Genomic DNA, 21,466 nt, shown 5'->3' with positions numbered 1-21,466 from the left:
TGGAACCCATCATCTTTTTCTTTTTTCTTTTTTTTTTGGGGGGGGGGGGAAGGTGGTAGTGGTGGGGAATACATGAACTAACAGCCCATTCTGCTTTGAAATATAGCATCATTAGACTAAATGTGGTCCTCTCCTGAAGCTTGAGGGAAAATATAGGAGGCTGGAGGGTGGAGAGAGAAATGGGACAGAGGAGGTTTTTTTTTTCTTGTTTAGTTTGAAAAAGAAAGCGACTGAGGATATCTACCCCGCCCCCAGCATGTTTCATAGCTTTTTATCCTTTCACTGCAGAGCCAGATTTGACACATTGATTGTACTTTGATGCTGTGGGAAACTGTGAAAACTTATTAGGATTTTATTTTTTGATCTGACTAAGGTTGATAACTTGATTTACTAAGCGTTGCAATGTCATTCCTAGTTTGCTCTGCAGAGATAGCCAAACTGTGCTTAGCTGGAGATGGTCCCAGCAGTGGAATCAGGGCTCACCAGGCGTGCTGGGCAGATCACAATTTTCTTATCCCATAAAAAATTTTAGATATCAAAAAATTTTCCTGGCCTGAATCAGGCCAAAAAGTTAAAACTCTCAAAAGTGTCTGTGAGCCAAATATTTAAAATAAGTTTAATTTAGGTGGATCAAAGAGTTTCATTTTGAGAATTCCAAAATGTTTTGTTTCAATTTTGACCATTTTTAATTACATATTTATTTTTCCTTGAATTACCTTAAATTTCAAAACAAAAAGTTGTTTCTAATCAGAAAATCAGAACTTTGTTTAAAAAACGTTAAAAAAACGATTATAAAAATTTGGAGTTTAAAAATTACCAAAAAAGATCCTTTTCCATGAACAGTTTAAGTCTTGCAGAAATGGCATTTTCTGACCAGCTCTACTGATGTGGGTAGAAGTGGAAGGTGTGAATCCTAAATCAGAGGGAGAGCACCATACAACTTTGATCCAGCCTGTTCTCTGAGCAACGACATGAACAAGGTCCAGCATTGGGAGTCAGGAGACCTGGGCTCTATTCCCAGCTCTGACAGTGTCAATTTAGGCAAGCCACTCAACTTCTCTTTGACTCAGTTTCCCCATTTGGAAACAAGAATTTGTCATGTGGCTTATCCTCCTGTGTAGTAAGCTTTTTAGATGGAAGGCTGAAATGTGCCGTAGGAGAGTTAAGTCTTATTAGGAAAAGGAGAGCAAATAATAATGCATCTTGAAAATTAAGATTTTGGTATCCTATAAGCAAAGAAAGAGGTCACAAGCACCTAATCTAATCACAACCCAAGCTAAAATTTCACAGTAGTTTCTATGCACGTGTGTTTCAAATGCAATGACTTCCACTCCCTCCCTCACTGCTCTCTCTCTCAAATGTACCTGCTTCACATATGAATGCAGCTTTTAAGCTATATTCTTGTAGCAAAATGCCAACACAATTTTCTGTGTACCTGATTTTTAAAAACAGAAAATATCATAAGGTCCTTTGAGGCCTTGCCACAGGGTAGTTGGTTAACATGTATCATATTTGAAGGCCCTGTCAGTCTAGATGATGTTGACTGGATGTATAGCTTTGGTGTACTCTGGATGTCTTCCACATTGAGGCAGAAACATATTGTTACTGAACTTTTAGTTCACGGGAATCTCCTCTCTTTTCTTTTCATTCGCTCTTTCGTTGAGTTCAATAATTTATTTTACTGTTTTTCTCCCAGCTCCAGCTTTTGAAAGTATCATCCACTCGTCCTCCTCATATCCAGCCCCTAATGTTAGACTGACATTAGCGGATGATTCATCACTGTAAAACTAATCAGGGCTGACCACTGTCCAGAAGCATACAGTTACATGACGTTGTGACATTGCAAAGCTGTTTGATGAGGCTACCCTGCCCTCTGGTTTTTGTTCTTTCACCCCTAACCAGATTTAGCATTGTAAATAACCAAGGAAATTGACGAAGGGCGACAAAAACATTCTGAGAAAAAAAATCCAACTTTCTCTTATTACAGACATACATTAAGGGCCTGATTTTCAGATTATGAGCTCTATTAGTACAGGCATAAATCTGCATACAAAAATTCTATTCCCTGGTTGCAAAATGCACACAGAAGTCACAGCCCCACTGAAAATCAGGTCTGTAAAGCGTGTACATCTGGATTTGCTATAATGGGCAGTGAGAGCAGGAAACTACACAAAACCCTGAACATCAGATCAAATATACCAGTAAAGGCGGGCATCTTCCATGGGAGCAGCAAAACACGATCACAATTTATTATTATTTTAAACACTGCATTGTGATTACACAAAAACCTTCAGAAATGTCCCTGACTTTACTGGATTTTGTCCAACTTCTCTGAAAGGACGCAAAGAGCTACAAGATTTGTTGAGAAGATCCAGCTGATATTTGGATACTTAATGGCTTTGAAAGGTTTAGATACTTCTTTCTCCCAGCCTAGACAGATCCTTCTCCTTTACCTCTTTATTGACCCCCCCATTCCCATTCCTCCCTCAAAACTAAGCTCCCTCTTTCCAACTCACATCCCACTCCCGACAGCTGATGATATGCTGGCCTGGGTGATTTCACAAGGGCAAGTGATTTCCTAGGTCTTACACATACACTGTGAGGTACTAGCCTGGGTGCTCCATTCCCCAGACTCGAAGCAGCCCCTAATACATCTCTCTCTCTCTCACACACAACTTTTCCCCTGACCTTGGAACTCATAATAACTGAAGGGAAGCAGAGACTGCCCAACTTGCTGACTTTGGGTCTCAAATTTTGTGAGCCTACCAACAATTTCAGGTGTGGTTCAAAATGTGTACAGAAGTGTGGGCTGGTTCCTATTTTCCTCCAATCCAGTCACCCATTCCTAAATGTGAATCTACTGTTATGCGTTCTTATTATCACCTCCTACGGACTAACCAGCTACTGAGCCACCTGTTCACTTACCAAAATTATTTTCATACAACTGGATAACAACTTTGTGTCCATAGGAATGTCAACTATTTGCCTGCACATTTGCCCCCCCTTCCTTGACATATATTTATCTCTCACCCTCCTTTGGAATGCAACTTACAGGGACATGTTTCGTTACTTGAATTGACTAGAAAGAACCAAGTCAATCAAGTAATAGAAATGAATAGTATTTCACCCAAATCATTTTTGAAACCAGATCCAGAAAAATACCTCCTGGGTTATACAGTCCACCCTCTCAACTCTGCTATTGCAGGGCTGCTGTCTACAGTACAATACATGTGTTAGTGCTTTGTCCAGCCAAGACTGAAATGTCTCCAGCAACAGGGCTTCTGTCACTTATCATGAGAGACTATACCACAGTCTTGGCACTGTCAGACAATTTTGAAACCTATTTTCACCTAGTAAAATTTAACCATGTACCTTCACACTATCCTGACCAATTCCTCCCCATCCATCTCCCACTCCAGAAAGGTGTTAAATGCCTCTAGCTATTTGCTGAGCACCCTCAACCCCCACAGAGTTCAGCGTCTTGCAGGATTGGCCCTTAGTGTTTAAACCTTTCAGACATGTCTAGTTAGTTCATAGATTCCAAAGCCAGAGGGGACTCTTGTGATCCCTCCAGGATGTGCCTCTCGCTTTCCCTTAATTTTCCAACCAGCTGTGTCGATCCACCAATGGGAGCTTGGGCATTAGGCTTTTAACAACCACTGTCATCTTATTCTGCTCAGTTGGAGTCTAGACAACCCAATAGTAAAGATGCTGGCAGCATTTTATCTACACTAAGGCTCCCTTTATGGTAAACCAGGAGAACACTTCAAGAAAAAGCTCAGAATAGGTAAATCCTTAGTCTACCAGCAGAAAGTCTGATCTTCAGTACAAATGTTCACTTCCACCAAGGCTTAGGGTGTGTTTATTATCCTCATAGTGCTTACGGGCAAATATTTGATGCCCGTAACAGCAAGTTTAAAGATTTATTATTCCCACTTATAAATTAATATTGGATTCTTCCCATGCAAATGCAATATTATGAAGCACTTACCCCAGATTAAAACAATGTACCTCAATGGTATGAAATACAAAATAACTGTCACTGCTGTCATAACTAAGCAGGCCAGGACCGACAGGAAAGGCACTGTCCAGTTGAATGTGCTGTAAATAATAATAAGAAAACCTCTTCAGTGTTACTGATCTTAAATGCTGTCTATAACTTACAGCCCATTAAGAACTCAGGGACTCCTTCTGCAATATTCAATGCATATAAATAAACTGTAAAGTAAAGCACAGAGACTTTGGAAGACAGATACGTAGATTTCTGCATCTGGGTGCTACAAAGGGAATAGTCTCTGGATTCTACATATCTCATTGCAGGTCTATCACTATTTTTATTTAGGGAACTGTCACAAGACAGCAGCAGTCCAAGCCTTTTCATGTCACCAACATGCCTCAGACTTGTTCTGGAGAAGCACATGATTCAGTCACCATGCTTATTTAGTCTTTGGTATCTTCTGAGAATGACAACATTTTCAGGCATGATACTCTCAGGTGAGGAACAAGTCTCGATACTCTCCCTTAGGAATAAGTCTTAGAAGCTCAGTTCATTTCACTCAGGCCACCATGTAGCCCAGTTACTACTGACCTAGCCCTGTATGTCAGAGCTAGAGGTGAAATAACTGAAAGTTGCAATTTCTTGCCTCTTCACAGTTACCCTGTTGCCCTTGCACTATGCCTCTCTGATCTCCATCTACTTCCTGGCAGTGGCAGCTAAACACTAGGCAAACTGGAGTACAAGGCATTAGTTAAAGCATGAGTGGATTTACAGATCAGGGTGTCCTTGCATTACATGGATCACCTGCAGGTGAAGAGAGTCAAAAGTGGACCACTCAGAACAACATCAGGCTATAAAATAAGATGATCTTCATCTCACATACAAAATTTGTAGGAGGGGGAAAATATTTTTAACTTCCAGGGAGGTATTAAAATATTAAGGAAAGATAGGGTGAAAGGGCTACCACAATTATTACACAACTGTGTAGCTTAACTTAAAAACAAAACACAAAACAGCTCAATACAGTTAAGCTCTTAAAAATCCTTCGGACTGCATAATCAGAGTGACAGAGCTCTGGCACAAACCAGACTGTCACTTTAAAAAAAAAACTAAAAAAATAACTTTGGTAGCAATTTTTTAATGGTACATCATTTTTGAATTACAATGGAATTCCTTGGAAATTACATAGGGCATCCACATTAATACCAATGGGTTCTTTAACATCATTGTTACCAAAATAAATACCAGAATTAACAGTGTTTAAGCACTCTGAGCCTTCCTGCCATGCAGCTGGACAGAACAGTACTCTGTTCATGGAGTGGAATACATCTCTTGGCCATTTCCACCACAGCTGGGATGGATGGAGTGGAACCACAACACATGGATTTGATATATTTTTAGCCCCGACCCAGCTCCTCATTTAAGTGTAGCTCTGCGACAATTACTTTGTGTTAAAGAGAAAAAAAAGTGAGTGTCAGTTACACTCCACTATGCGTGTAATTATAAAATACAAACGTGTGTGTGTGTGTGGTGGAGGGTGGGGGGGGAAGGGGTTATTTAGAGACACCCCCCCACCTCCGTGCTTCCTAGTGTGAGGCATAAGTCATAGGCCTTCTGTTGTGACAAATGATAAAGGACCTCCTTAGGATTCCTCATGGCAGCAGGAAGCCTAAACTGATACATAGACAAGCACTTCAAGGCACAGGATGGGGTGACAAGCAACAGATAACCCATATGTCCGGCCTTGGGAGGAATGATGGGAAGAAAGCTTCAGGCATTAATCCCCACCTAGTTCAAAGACAGAGGATGAACCGGAGGAATACCCTCAACTGCACCTCTGTGACCACCTCCCTCCAGCAGCAGAGTCCCTGGACCCACAGGTCAGAGTCCCCCATTCCCTACCCTCATCCATGGAGGTAGATAAGAAAGGGGGCTGAGGGCAGCACACTGGGGAGAGCTGGGAAGAGGCAGTGCTGCTGCTAACTTTTGTCCTCTCTACTTTGAGCTGTCTTCTGTGGTACCACTGCTGGGGAGAAGAAATGGAGCCAGGCCTGGCCGGGCTCTTCCCCTACAACTCCCAGCCACTCTCTGAGGGAGGAATTTATTTCCTTACTTATAGCTATGCACCTTTGCACTGTCCTAAACATTTTAGGGCCTGGCAACAAAACATTCACTTACTTTTTAATTCTTTCTCCAAATGAGGCTATTTCTTCTAAGATGTTTTGAACAGTTATAACAATATCCTGCACCATGTGGATTCTTTCAATTAATCCCTTTTTCTCAGATTCCTGAAAAGTAAACCAAATTTTAATTTATTTTCCATTTCCTAATGTGTTCATAGACAAAATAGGTATATAATAGATTTTCATATCCACACATGTGGATGTTCAGCTGGGAGCAGGAGAGAATACACACAGTAGTTTAAATGTATGTACAATACATTTATAATATACTACATTACTTTGTGTATCTCCCCCCTCCACCCCACCCCTTCAGGTGAGCACAGGTCCTTTTCCAACAGTGATCATCTACCCCACAGAGGCCTGACAGGTAAATGCATCTCATCCCAGACCTGCAATTCTTGCTTGATGTTGACCTGCACTAGACTTTGCATTGAGAACCTGATTAGGAGACGTGCTGAGGATCTGCAGGTGCTCAGAATCTTGCAGGATCAAGCTCACTCAGAAGCAATTACTGCTAAATATACAAATTCTGCTAAATTGGGCGATGGTTTTCTGATGCAAACACAATATACCACACAAATGAGTTCCCACATTCCTTGCATGAAACTGTTCATCTAATTCCCTGCTCAAGACAGGATTCACAAGCTTCATAGCCTTATCGACAGCCATTACATTACTCTATACACAAGTATGTGTCAAGTGACCAAATGTAAAATTAAATTATTTCCAATCTCTTGGGTTGGTCTCTCCCAGCACCCAATATGCCTCCACCATTCTCGCTCAGTAAGTGTTAATAACCCAGTCTTGCTTCAAAACAATATCAGACTTACAGGTCAATCTTTGAGTGTGTCATATGTTAACCTAATCATTTCTACTGAACTTTAGAACCAGGTGAGAACTGTCCTAGAGATCTGATTTTCCTCTCTGATATTCTTTCCCCTTTTATCATGTAATGTCCAAATTTCTTTGTGATCATGGTATTGCTAGTCCAATCAAACACTCTAATATGCTCTACTTCCCACCATATCATTTCTATACACCTGTCTGTTCAAGACACAGTTGAGTCTTTTTGCCCAATCTATTTTCAGCAACACTTGTTATACGTGCCCTGTACAGACTCATATATAACCACTGTCTTTGCTTCACAAGTATTTCCATGCAAAGCCAAAAGCATAGAGCATTTCCTCTGACTCAAATCACTAAACATTACAATTCCACAACAAACCCTAAAGATTCCAACCCTCTCCAAAACTATGAACTTTGCCATTTTCACTCAAAATTCTTCAGGGTTTGGATTTTTGCTTCTGGTGGCGAAATAAGCTTACTGCTTATTTTAGGCCACAGGATTACAGGAAACCAATGTGCAGCAATAAAATGAAAGCAAAGAATGCATTAAAATCAGCATGGTTTAAATCAGCCATGGAAATCAGGGTACAATTATCAGTGTTAACATTACATTTCTTTGCACGCAAGTTAGTATGGCTACAAACATTCTAACTAGAAGTGTGCAAAACATTCATTCTGTACAAAATTCAAACACCTGGATATAGAGGTTTTTACATTGCATTTTGATTGTCCAAGAATAGTCCAATTTGAGGGGGCTGGTGGAAATGTGTTTTAACCAATTAAAGCCCAGACTGGGAGGAGCCTGTAGGAGTGGTGCTACCAGCCCCTTGCATGCTCACCTATTTCCCCAGTTACTAGGGCCAGATGAAGGTAATCTAGGGCACCACACATACTCACACTTGGAACATCCCTGTATTTCTGCCTCTGCACATCACCCTACCATCCTCTGCCATGTCCTTGCCCCCGCTTAGAACAGATTGATAGGGTCTACAGCCATCAGATGGAATGGTGGAAGGTTCATCACTATTTCCCTTTCAGCAGTAGGTCACTTGGAGAGGAGTTTGTGTGTACCTGACACAGACTCCCTATCCTCAGCTCCTGCTAGAGTGATGGGATGCCAATCAACAACCTCTGAGACAACAGCCACGTCTTCCTCCCCCTCTCCTCCAAAATATATTTTTAAATAACACATAGTCCTTTTTTTCCTCTCAAAGTAAATTTTAAACAAAAATTCATGATGTGATCAAATTTAAATATTTGGATATTCCTTTTACATATACGTCACTGTGCTATGAAAAGAAGTGGAATTTTAAATATCACATTTGAGTATGAAAAAGTACTTTCACAGAATTTTTTAAATGTGAAATGACCCAGAACAAAATAACCGTTTAATGACAAAACAGAAAAAAAAAACCCAGTCATTTTCACACAGGTCCAGTTATAACCTTGTTAGGGTCAGAATTAAATGATGTCATGGTTATTTTAAACTATTTCTACACTGCTGTTATGCACCTTACATACAAGTGGAACACAGAGCAAAAACTGGAGAGCCAACCCAGTAATTATCTAGTTCTGTCCAACTTGTAGTTGGAGGGAAGGCAAGAAATTTCCAAAAGTGATCTTCCAGGGCAAGCCTACTCTTGCTGCCCAGAGTTGTACGAAGATAATCTGGCAGCACTATCTGCATCATGCTGACTTTATTTACACATCTCCGATTGAGCTACGAAATGCGGTGATAACACAGTTTAACACACGCAACATTACTTCTGCTGCAGCTACCAAGCTGCCTCAGAAAAACAAAACAGTGATTCATTCTGAAGGATATAATAGCAATCATATGCGTTTCCTTACTTAGCATACACATATGCACACACACAAAGTCACTGCTAGATAGTGGCATTTCCAATTTGTAATATAAAACATACAGGACAGAAAAGTGCGTGTGTGTGTGTGTAGTCTACAGAAATAATTAACAAGTGCTGTCACTGAAATCAGATTCTGATTAGCGAGTAATCTGGGTTGCTCTTGTGATGTACTTACACACTAATGTTTTTTTGCAAGGATCATTTGAAAATTCCAGGATTTTTTTCTATGCCTCATTCTGTGTTACGTACTTGGGGAGCGAGGGGGGGAGTGGCAATTAGTACCAGGACCCTAACTCCAGACACACAAAGCATAACTCATTAAGTGACACAAAAGAAGATAAACGATGCACAATAAAGGCCTGATTTTCCAACGTTCTTTGACCCCTTGTGAGGTTCTGAGCAGCCTCAGCTCCTATTGAAGTTTGCACCCCACAGTATACTGGACCCAAGAAATGATGCAAGACCGAACGTTCTAAAGTCATGAAGATAGAGTCACTGCTCTTTGTTATATAGAAATAAATACAGGCAATCATCATGTAAAAAGCTTTGTTTGAGCATCAATAAATGTACTACATTTGAGTCCGATGTAGAATGAATTCAAAGGAGGATTTCACTTCCATACTCTTTCCAAAGTACACAAGGCTGAAGATTCCACAGCATTACACTCCTTTTGATATTATTGTACCATGACTTTGTGGCCGGAGGTGTCTCAAGTCAATGTGTAATTGGCCCAGTAAAAAAGAAAAAAGTCTGGACACCCACTGTTTAAAACCTTAGCTCATAACGTCTTTGTTTAAGTTTAAATTTAAAATAAACGATCCTGCCTGTTTCCAGCAAATCATTTTTTCTTCAAATGAATAGTGAAATCCCCATTTCTTCAAGGCCTTTTTCTTCCCTATTTCTCAGCTGATCACAGCACTGTAGGTAGAATCAAACTAGTTTCAGCCTCTGGGAAAGCATTAACACCATCAAAATAAATGTACAACTGCGAATTAATTATATAATCAGTATGTTACTTTAAATCTTCCATGCGTATCCTGATTTAAGAAAACCTTCATTTCTATACTAATTGCATGAACAAAAACACAAAGGGGTCTTACAAAAGATTAACCATGTCAGGAAAAAAAAAAAGTTCAGCGAATTCAGAAATTAAGTCTTTTGTGTCCAACACACACACATCAGCCTGAACTTAAAAAGCAAGATACAAAGCCTTTGCCTATGTAAGGAAAGGTGTTTCCACCTTTCACTCTTTATTAGAGTTATGACCAGTGGTGAGCTGGAGCTGGTTCGCTGGAACCGGTTGTTAAATTTAGAAGCCCTTTTAGAACCGATAGTCCCGCGAGGGACAACCGGTTCTAAAAGGGCTTCTAAATTTAACAATGGTCAAAAGTGGCACCTTAGGCACCAACTCCATGGGTGCTCCGGGGCTGGAGCATCCACAGGGAAAATTTGGTGGGTAAAGAGCACCCGCCGGCAGCTCCTCACCCCAGCTCACCTCCACTCCGCCTCCTCCCCTTAATGCGCCGCCTCGCTCTGCTTCTCCGCCCCCCACCCCCGCTTCCCGTGAATCAGCTGTTCGCACAGGAAGCCAGGGAGGGCTGAGAAGCAGGCGGCAGCTTCACGCTCAGGCCCAGGGAGGCAGAGGTGGAGAGGAGGGGAACTGGGGCGGGGGGGGGGAAGCGCGAGGAGGGCCGCCTGCGCTGCAGCAGGTAACCCGGGGGAGGAGGGGGAGTGCGCAGGGGAACCGCTCCCCGCCCCAGCTCGCCTCCGCCACCCTCGGCCTGAGTGTGAAGCCGCCGCCTGCTTCTCAGCCCTCCCCAGCTTCCCGCCGAACAGCTGATTTGCAAGAAGCGGGGCAGAGAAGCGGAGTGGGGTGGCGCATTCAGGGGCGGAGGCGGAGCAGAGGTGAGGTGAGCTGGGGCCAGACGTGGGGCAGGGCAGGGAGCTGCCGGTGGGTGCTGTGCACCCACCAAATTTTCCCTGTTGGTGCTCCAGCCTCGGAGCACCCACGGAGTTGATGCCTAAGGCACCACTTTTGATGTGATCAGTGTCTCCCCCCCCAGCTATGCTACCCCGTCCCTAGGAGCCAGAGAGACCTGCCGGCTGCTTCCTGGGAGCTGCCCCAGGTAAGCATTGCCGGGATTCCCCACCTTGCCCCCCAGCAGGTCCCTCTGGCTCTTAGGGGCTGGGCGGCGTGGGCACCCACTACGGTGGCCCACAAGACCCTCCTGCCCGGTTCTGGGGGCAGTCAGGGGAAAGGGGAGGGGGGTGGATGGGGCAGCGGTCCCGGGGGGAGGCATCAAGGACCATGGGGGGTTGGATGGGGAAGGAGTCCCCGGGGCGTGGGGGACACAACCCCTCATGGGGTGAGGCGGGAACTGGTTGTTAAGATTTTGGCAGCTCATCACTGGTTATGGCAGCGAATAATTGGCCCACATAAATTCACTTGAAGAGTTATGTACAAATCTCTCAACTTCATCTCACTGAAATTTAATAAATTTCCCAGAAAGTAAGGGACAGTAACAAAAGAAATTTCACTTCAGCTTTAAAACTGATGAGAATGACTTCATTTTGAAATTGTGTGAAATATGAAGGGGGGAAAAATCTCTTACAATAAACAGAAATCCATGACTGGTCAGATATGTTTACTAGACCCAGACTTCCCTGTTGAAATCATTAGGAACTATAGATGCACAGATTTTAAGTACAGAAGAGAGACTGTTAGATCATCTAGTCTGACCTCCTGTACAACACAGGCCATAAAATTTCATCTAGTTATTCTGTGTAGCGGATCGCAGGCTCACCGACGCAGCGCCTCTACAGGCTCCAGGACCTGCTTGGGCCTTAAACAAGGCCTCAGCCTGGGGAGTTGCCAGGCTTGAGCTCCCCAGCTCCTCTTGCCTTTCCCCAGCACTGCTCTGCATCGGGTACCTTTGCTCCTTCGGGCAGCTAAGTTCATCTCTCTCCAAAGCTAGAGAGAGACTCTTTCAGCTCCTGGCCCCCCAGCCCCCTTATCAGGGCCAGCCAGGCCCTGATTGAGCTGGCCACACCTGTGGTCAGCTACTCCCTCAGCTGCTCACACTCCTTTTATCCCAGCCACAGCCCTCTCCAGTGCTGCTTTTAACCCCTGTCCTCCTGGAGTGGGGCAGCTGCCCCACTACATTCCTGTATTGAGTTCAATGGCTTGTGTTTGACTAAGCACGTCTTCCAGAAAGGCATGCAGGCTTAACTTAAGACATCCAGAGACGGAGAATGCACCACTTCCCTTGAAAGTTTGCTCCAATGTTTAATCACCCTCACGGTTAAAACCATGCACCTTATTATCTGTCCTTTAAATTTCTTCCTATGGAAACATCCAATATAGTATGTGTTTGTTAATCTATTACATTACAAATTCAAGGACAGTTTCTAATGCTGTTCTCTAAGTGCACTGCTGACTCATATGGTAATGTATTGTATAACTGAGACTTCAAGCTTGAAATCACAAACAATTCCTAAATGGCTTTATACCACTCGGATTTCAGTTTAGTTACATAAAACACTCACACAAAAAAGAAATGTTGCATGTAACTTTCATACAACTGGTATTCATCAACAGATTTTTGGCATGCCATAGGAAACGCACATATTAACCCAAGGGACGTTTGGGGGAGAGAAGAGGATATAAAGGAAAAAAAATAATAGTGGCAAATCACAAAAAGAGTAATAAAGGGGTGAGACAGGTCCCAAAAAATAAAAATAAAAAAAATTCATGAATGAAAACCTAGAAATTTTCAGGAAAAAAAATCTGTTGTGAAAGTTTGACTAGCTCTTGGGCAGGTCTAACTATCATGATCAGCTTTTATGCAGAAGATAACCCAAACTGACATTGTCCTTGAAAGCATAACATGGGTAATGCTTTAATGGGATTTGTCCAATATACTAGGTACGATTTCTCCAGTGTATTAAGAACAAACAGGATTGACTTTAAAAAAAAAATCCAAAACACTCAGGCATGCATGGCTTCTTGCTCTGTTGTTCTTTTGGGTTTAAAAAATATGTTGTGGTCATTTAAAGAAATGCAGACTTTACCAATGCTTGATTTTCGTTGTAACTGTCATGCACTATGCCATAGTATGGTGTTTCAAACCCATCTTTGCCAAAGAAAGATTCCCAAAGACCAATATTTTCACAGATGTGTATCCTTTGAAATCAAAAGGATTTAATGGATTATAAACCTCAGAGAATTGTCCCCAACTGTTATTGACTGTATAGGGGAGAGAATGAATCTCCATATTCTGCCAGGTCAAGGTACTCTCAGTTGTAACAGCTGCCCTAATATTTAAGGAAGTTGTTTGTATCAACATGGGTTGATCGTGAATCTATGTAGGTTGATATATTGGCATAATCTAATCAGTGTAGTACATGAGTATGTCCCAAGAGTAAGTTCATGTCATTTAATGAGAAGAAGGCTTAGGCAAAGAGGTAGGTTTTGTATTTTACTCTGAACATGAGGTTCTTGGTCATTCTAGCAGCAAGTTCCATAGTCTTGGCCCAGTTCCTGTGGAGGTTTTGTTTCCTCTGCTTAGAAGTCTCTCCCTGTTGGTGGCTGACAGTTTCATTGTTCCAGTGTAATAAGGCTGTTGTAGGCAGTAGTGGTCATGGAGGGGGAGAGTCTCTCTAGTAGCTAAGATGAATTTCATGCAGTGCTTTGAAAATGAGCACAGCAACCTTGAACTGGACTCTGATTTGTGCTTCTCCATTATGGCCTTTGAATAGACTGAAATGATCCCAACAACCTGTGTTGCAAAGACACTTTCTTGCCCTTTATTACATCTATTGTCTGCTGCTGGAGGATTCTCATTACTTAACAGAAGGAGGGGTAAATGTACACAATGCATGCCTAGATTTGTACACCTACTTCATACAATCCAAAGATGATAGGCAGTTGTACATTTCAGGATTTCTATTTTTTAACACCATGCTGAAAATATGCCTGCCTGCCAATGGAAATCTGAATGTATCTGAACTAGTCAATGAACAATAGAGGAAAGTATACATTCTAGAGTGACATATAAGGTCCAAATTATGCTCTTAGTTACAATGATGTGAAATTCATGACAACTCCATTCAAGTTAATGGCATTATTTCAGAGTGACACAAATGAGAGCACCATTGGCCTGAAAGGGGCATATTTTCAAAACTGGTGTGCTGTAACCACTGCTCATCATGCTAATCAGTATTGTCTTGCTGTGACCTTGCAGTTCCTCCCCCCTTCCCCATCTGTTTGTTGTATACACCTGTTGTCTCTTATTTTTTCCACTGAGACCATAAGCGCTTTGGGGCCTGGATTTGTGTTTGTACAGTACCTAGCACAATGGGACTGGGACCTCTAGGTGTTACCACAATATAAATAATAAATAATAATGTTATAAATAATGATAAGAACCACCTCTCCACTTTCTGGTGTAAGAGAGGTTTCCAGGAGGAAAGGGGCACGGCAAGAGCAATCCCTGTACTCCCCCTTTGTCAAACTGGCCATTTGGGTCCATAGGTAGCCAGGTGTAACTTACAGTAGCTATAAGGCTGCCCTAAGTATTACCTGAAACCAGATTAGTCCCCATATGGTTGCAAAATTGGGACAGAGTTTATTTAGAGCTCCTTTATACTCCCCCTCTAAAGTCCTGCCCCGAGCACAGCTTACCCAGACTGGAGGAGCCAGCCCTTACATTTCTATCTTGTTCCTAGAAAATATTACTGCTATGTCTATATCCATGGTGTACCAGTGTTCCTATAAATAACTTCACTGAGCAGTAGTGACAGGCTGAAATCAAGAGACACCAATGATCTAGGAGGGAGTATTCATGCTACTAAAGAAGCTTTCATGCTCATAGACTCATAGATATTGAGGTCAGAAGGGACCATTATGATCACCTAGTCTGACCTCCTGCACAATGCAGGCCACCAAATCTCATCCACCCACTCCTGAAATAAACCTCTCACCTATGTCTGAGCTATTAAAGTCCTCAAATCATGGTTTAAAGACTTCAAGGTGCAGAGAAACCTCCAGCAAGTGACCCGTGCCCCAAGCTGCAGAGGAAGGCAAAAAACCCCTAGGGCCTCTTCCAATCTGCCCTGGAAGAAAATTCCTTCTAGACCCCAAATATGGTGATCAGCTGAAACCTGAGCACGTGAGCAAGATTCACCAGCCAGATACCCAGGAAAGAATTCTCTGTCATAACTCAGATCCCACCCCATCTAACATTCTATCACAGGCCATTGGTCCTATTTATCTTTAGTAGTTAAAGATCAATTAATTGCCAAAATCATGTTACCCCATCATACCATCTCCTCCATAAACTTATCAAGTTTAATCTTGAAGCCAGATAGGTCTTTTGCCCCCACTGCTTCCCTTGGAAGGCTGTTCCAGAACTTCACTCTTCTGATGGTTAGAAACCTTCATCTAATGTCAAGTCTAAACTTCCTGATGGTCAGTTTATATCCATTTGTTCTTGTGTCCACATTGGTACTGAGCTTAAATAAATTCCTCTCCCTCTCTGGTATTTATCCCTCTGATATATTTATAGAGAGCAATCATATCTCCCCTCAGCCTTCTTTTGGATGGGCTAAACAAGCCAAGCTCCTTGAGTCTCCTTTCATAAGACAGGTTTTCCATTCCTCGGATCATCCTAGTAGCCCTTCTCTGTACCTGTTCCAGTTTGAATTCATCCTTCTTAAACATGAGAGACCAGAGCTGCACACAGTATTCCAGGTAAGGTCTCACCAGTGCCTTGTATAACGGTACTAATACCTCCTTATCTCTACTGGAAATAGCTCGCCTGATGCATCCCAAGACCGCACTAGCTATTTGCATAGCCATATCACATTGGCGGCTTATAGACATCCGGTGGTCAACCAATACTCCAAGGTCCTTCTCCTCCTCCGTTACTTCTAATTGATGCGTCCCCAGTTTATAACTAAAATTCTTGTTATTAATCCCTAAATGCATGACCTTTCACTTCTCATGATTAAATTTCATCCTATTACTATTACTCCAGTTTACAAGGATATCCGGATCCTCCTGTATGATATCCCGGTCTTTCTCTAAATTGGCAATACCTCCCAGCTTTGTATCATCCGCAAACTTTATTGGCACACTCCCACTTTTTGTGCCAAGATCAGTAATAAAAAGATTAAATAAGATTGGTCCCGAAACCGATCCCCGAGGAACTCCACTGGTAACCTCCCTCCAGCCTGACAGTTCACCTTTCAGTATGACCCACTGTAGTCTCCCCTTTAACCAATTCCTTATTCATCTTTCAATTTTTGTATTGATTCCCATCTTTTCCAATTGAACTAATAATTCCCTATGTGGCACAGTATCCAACGCCTTACTGAAATCTAGGTAAATTAAATCCACTGTGTTTCCTTTGTCTAAAAAAAACCTGTTACTTTCTCAAAGAAGGAGATCAGGTTGGTTTGGCATGATCTACCTTTTGTAAAACCATGTTGTATTTTGTCCCATTTACCATTGACCTCAATGTCCTTAACTACTTTCTCCTTTAAAATTTTTTCCAAGACCTTGCATACTACAGATGTCAAATTAACAGGCCTGTAGTTACCCGCATCACTTTTTTTCCCTTTCTTAAAAATAGGAACTATGTTAGCAATTCTCCAGTCATATGGTACAACCCCTGAGTTTACAGATTCATTAAAAATTCTTGCTAATGGGCTTGCAATTTCATGTGCCAATTCCTTTAATATTTTTGGACGAAGATTATCTGGGCCCCCCGATTTAGTCCTATTAAGCTGTCCGCGTTTCGCTTCTACCTCACATATGGTAATATCTACCTCCATACCCTCATTCCCATTTGTCATGCTACCATTATCCCTAAGATCCTCATCAGCCTCATTAAAGACTGAGGCAAAGTATTTCTTTAGATATTGGGCCATGCCTAGATTATCCTTAACCGCCACTCCGTCTTCCGTGTTTAGCGGTCCCACTTCTTTCTTTGTTTTCTTCTTATTTATATGGCTGTAGAATGCTCTTAATTTTCTTTCATTACATGATCTGGTGAAACATCCTTGTCTATCAGACAGCTAGTATTAAAACAGCATTGTTAGCACAAGAACGCTCTTTGTAGCTTATTGTACTTTCAAGCCTTTATCATCTTTAGTCTTCAGTGATATTAATGGGAGATGTGGAAATATTATATGTGATTGTTAAATTGAAGGGGTGAAAAAACCCTAATGCAATTGTTTTTACCCTAAGGAATGAAAACAATGAGATGATATTGTCTTGAGTGACCTTTCCTAAGTATAGGGATATATCGTCTTACACAATAGACTCTTGGTTCATGTTTCAATTACTGACCTTTACTGTGGAGAAAATTAATGCAATTTTCATTGTAAACCACCCGTACAAATAAGATTCATACAGAAGGTTTCCACATGCTAAATCTAACACAAATGGAAAATGTCAGCTGTTTGCTACTGGACGAATCTGACTTTTATTTGTTTGGCTGGAGCCTTTCTGAACGATGCTTGTAAAACTTGGTGTATTTTTGGTACCAACTAGTACAACAGAAATTTTCTTATATCAGAAAAAATGCCTTTTTTTTCCTTTGGGGATTTCTTTTCCAAGCATAAGACACTTTATATTTCTTAGAAGTTAGTAAATAACCCTGCTTGCAGCCATAGCCTTATTTGATTTGATCCCATTGCATCTCAGTAGCTTAGCAGGGCTGTGCTACTCACTATTTGGATGGGAGACCCCCAAAGTAACAGGTGATGCTGCAGAAAATGGAATCAATTCAGTAGTGAGCAGTCTTCCTTATTTATCTATGGTAACTTATATGCCCCCTGCAGCACCTGCCAATCTTTAATGTATTTAACCTCACCACACACCTGCAAGATGAGGCACTGCTATTATCCCTGTTTTATAGATGAGGAATGGAGGCGCAGAAGCTAAATGACTTGCCATGCAGGAAGTCTGTGGCAGAGCAAGGAACCAACCGTAGGTTAGTGCCCTAATCACTTGATCATCCTTCCTTCGAGTTTCTGCTGAACCAATTTCCAAACCCGGTATTGGCAGCAACTTTGTTTGGTCTCTTTTGTAGGAAAAGAAAAACTAAGATCCCGACAACCTGAGGTCATGAAAGATTCCATGCCACTTCCAAAAGAGTATTACAAAATCCTTATGAGTTGTATGCAACTTTTCTATACCTTTGTATTGGAGGGTGAAAGATGCCACAGTGATGTAATTTTAAAACAATCCCCGCTCCAGACAGCTATAGCCTGACAGACCCCAGAGTCTGAAATCTGCATCCAAGATGGCAAGAATCCGAGAAGGCATTCATCCACTGAGCAGATTGTGCCAAAGGGACGAAGCATTCTTATCTTTCACAGTCTTCTGTGTCGGCATTTGTGGGGAAAGGAGGAGCTAGCAATTAAGCCTTGTCATTTTCAAGACTGATCGTTTAGGTGGAAGGGAGTTAATCTGCTCTTCTGTTTTTGAACTAAGCGTCTGTGTGTTTATAATTTGTAAACAGTTCATCTCTCAGGGGTCGTGTTACAGTTCCCAGAAGCACGGTCTGTTATGTCTAACATGCAACAGAATCCAGAAGAGCTATGTGTGCGAGTATTTTGATACAACACATTAATGACAGGAAACAGAAACAGTGACCTTGTATACTATGACCCTACTAGCAGATTTCAACTTTAGGAGTTCCTGTAATAGGAAAAAAATGTATATTTTTCTTTTAAATGCAGACATTGCATAGAGATAATGTCATCAAACTCATTTTTCTTTAATTCGCAAGGGTGTTCCGACCACCCCTATCACTACCGCACTTGAAAAAACTATGAAGATACTGAGCACAGCTAAATGTACTTAAGGATCTAGGCTCCCCTCAATGCACACATGCCATTTCGCTTACTATCCAAAAAGGGAGTACACTTGACAGGATGGTCATACAAGGGTCTAAGTTAATACTTTAATAGAGGTTACATGGTATGGTTATGGTGAGATTTAGCTATGAAGTATTATGGTGATGGGCACCTGATAATGTAATAACAGAGTTGGCACAGCAGCTGCCTCTGCTATGAATAGCTCCACCCAGTTTCATGAGTTGCCAGGTATCATGAGTACTTAATGCATATAGCAGTGAGGTCTAGAAGCAACACTGACCACAGCATCATGGTCCTCCCAAATAACCAGCATTTTGAACATTGTCTCTCAGGAGCATTCCAAAACCAAAGTGGTAAAAGAAGAATAAGGTCAAGTTTGGAGAAGTGCAAAATGCAGAGCAATTAGACTCATATCTCAGTTATCCATGTGCAAAAACCCTATAGAAATTGGTGTAGTTACATCAGTATAAAACTGGACCTAAATATTTTGGCTTTGTAGTATATTCATTTATTGCATAGTCCTCTGCCAATTTTGGACAAAACGCTTATTTAACAAATCTTCAAATGTCCTTTCCCCCCTTTTTTACATAAGGTGAAATGTACTGTGTGCCTCTACATAGCAAAACAGAACCACCTCCCTCCCTCCCCCTCCACACACCAGTGAGACTTGTTTTATTGTTCTAAACCATGGTCACAGGCACATATTACAGTCAAATTCATGGTTTAACTGTCTAGAGCTTTAAGACAAGGTAGATAGTTTTCTCTGAAGCAGCATGCACAAATGAAGAAAAGTAATGTGGTAAAACGAAAGCGAATAGGCCTGTCCAAGTGAGTAAACACTGAAGAATGAGGCCATACACCAATAAAGATGAAGGCTCGCATTTTCAAATCTGGTGCCTAAAGTTAGGAAACTCCTCTGATTTTCAGACATGCTGAACATCCACCACTCCATGGAAAATCATGCAACTCTTAGTTTGAACATGTTAGCCATGCTTTATTGTAAGCATAAAATAAGCGGGAGGAATGATATAATGTGCTAATATGTGAATCAGACTATCATGATTACAGTTGGACAAATACTACCAAAAATGTAATGATAAAGATTTATTCAAATAAAAATAGTCAATTTACTTTTCATTAATTTTCTGCAAATTTCAGTGCACAGTGACTTTTGTTTGGAAGAATATTCACCTGGGAACACTAGCACAAATATGTCAGAGCACAAATATTAGCACCAGAAGCATTCAGTGGCCATCAAGAAAGATTCTTGTTGACTTTAGGATCATTCACTCAGCAGAAACAACAACATTTGAGTTAGTTGACCAATCACACAATGCAAACAGTGAATTATAAATGAGAAGACTTGAACTGATAGTTGTGGTATATAGATTGTGAGGAATCCACAGTCTGAAATAAATTATTTGTTACATAGTTTTGAATAATAACTGGTAGCTGTATGAAACTCAGATTTCTGCTCAGTTTTTTTAAATTTCCGACAGAACAGTAAGCTAAATGTAAAGAAGTTGTTCCCAGCAAATAGCTTGTTTAGATCGAACCCTAATGTACACAAGTGGGTAATGTTAAGGGTTTGTATACTAACTATGACTTTGATTTACTACTGAACAGTTAATTTCAACGTTCTATTAACCTATGGAATATTCAAGAAATGGCATGCCAAGTTATTATGAAATTTTGCAAGTTGCACATAACCTTGTGAATATTTATGCCCTAAAATCTAAATTCCTTTTGCTAACAGTTATTCATTAAATAATTCCTTACCTTTTAGTTCTGAAAGAATTTATAGACTATCAGATTCCCCTTCACTTAGTTATGTTTTTTTTGTAAGATGTATATATTAAGTTCTTGTAATCTTTCTTCATATGTCATGCCTTCTAATCCTTTTTATCATTTGTCATCTTGGTTTGATAAACTGGAAAGAATCCGATGTATTTTTCAGAATGAAGCGGGAGGATGAGCAAGTATATTCAGATAAACTAAGAGGCACCTCTCTTCAACCGCAATCCTTTGTACATTTCAGGAGCCAAACTAAAACCAACATTTTTGGAGGGTCTGAAATATTGAGATAACTCTCCCCAGCCCTCCACAAATCTCAGCATTTCTGGTCTCCAACTTGGACAAAAACTGGAAATGCCTCAATACCACAAGAAATGTTATTCAGATAGAATTTCCATCTGAGATTCAGAACTGGAATTGTTAAGAAATATTGTACCCAAAAGAGTACAATTTTCCCCGTGATTTCTAGCACACTTTTGGGGACTCCAAAGGGACATCAGTTTTTATAAGCTTCAAATAGGCATCCACACTTTGGAATGCTTATCCAAATGAAACCTCAGATATTCTCAGGTTTGCCCATCATTAATAGAAACCGCCTCTTCCCCCACCCCGCAGCCCGTGCAGAGTATAAACCACAATCTCCTGGAGTAAGACTGCATCATTTGCATTATTTCATTCTAACTGGTGTACCTACATGTGACACACTTACCTTGTCATCCTCATCTTCATCCTCATCCAGGTATGTAGTCTCCTGAAAAACATATGTCCATATTAAAATTCCTCATTGACAGTCAGAGGTTCAAAACATTTACATAACTTTTATCACATTTCATTTGGTACATTTAGTTCTAAACCATTTTTTTAAACTACCATTTTTATTTTATTACTCTATG

At 41.1% G+C, this 21,466-nt stretch overlaps 1 protein-coding gene across 10 annotated transcripts in view; it reads right to left on the bottom strand.

The window, feature by feature from the left end:
* MCTP2 (multiple C2 and transmembrane domain containing 2) overlaps positions 1-21,466 on the bottom strand; it is a 161,623-nt gene that overhangs the window by 5,424 nt on the left and 134,733 nt on the right. For 6 of the 10 annotated variants that reach the window (XM_073304233.1, XM_073304236.1, XM_073304234.1 and 3 more), the window contains 3 exons: positions 21,283-21,324; positions 6,176-6,285; positions 3,992-4,101 (listed from right to left, as the gene is read on the bottom strand). In XM_073304233.1, coding sequence (XP_073160334.1) covers positions 3,992-4,101; positions 6,176-6,285; positions 21,283-21,324 — 262 coding nt within the window. Of the gene's footprint in view, positions 1-3,991; positions 4,102-5,341; positions 5,442-6,175; positions 6,286-20,634; positions 20,710-21,282; positions 21,325-21,466 lie in introns of those variants that run through there. The other 4 variants (XM_073304237.1, XM_073304238.1, XM_073304240.1 and 1 more) reach the window with 4 other exon arrangements.

This window comes from Lepidochelys kempii, chromosome 10 (genome assembly GCF_965140265.1).
Source record: "Lepidochelys kempii isolate rLepKem1 chromosome 10, rLepKem1.hap2, whole genome shotgun sequence".
NCBI classification, from domain to species: Eukaryota; Metazoa; Chordata; order Testudines; family Cheloniidae; genus Lepidochelys; species Lepidochelys kempii.
The sequence above is the reverse complement of the archived record's forward strand: the minus strand, read 5'-3'. Positions and strand labels throughout refer to the sequence as shown.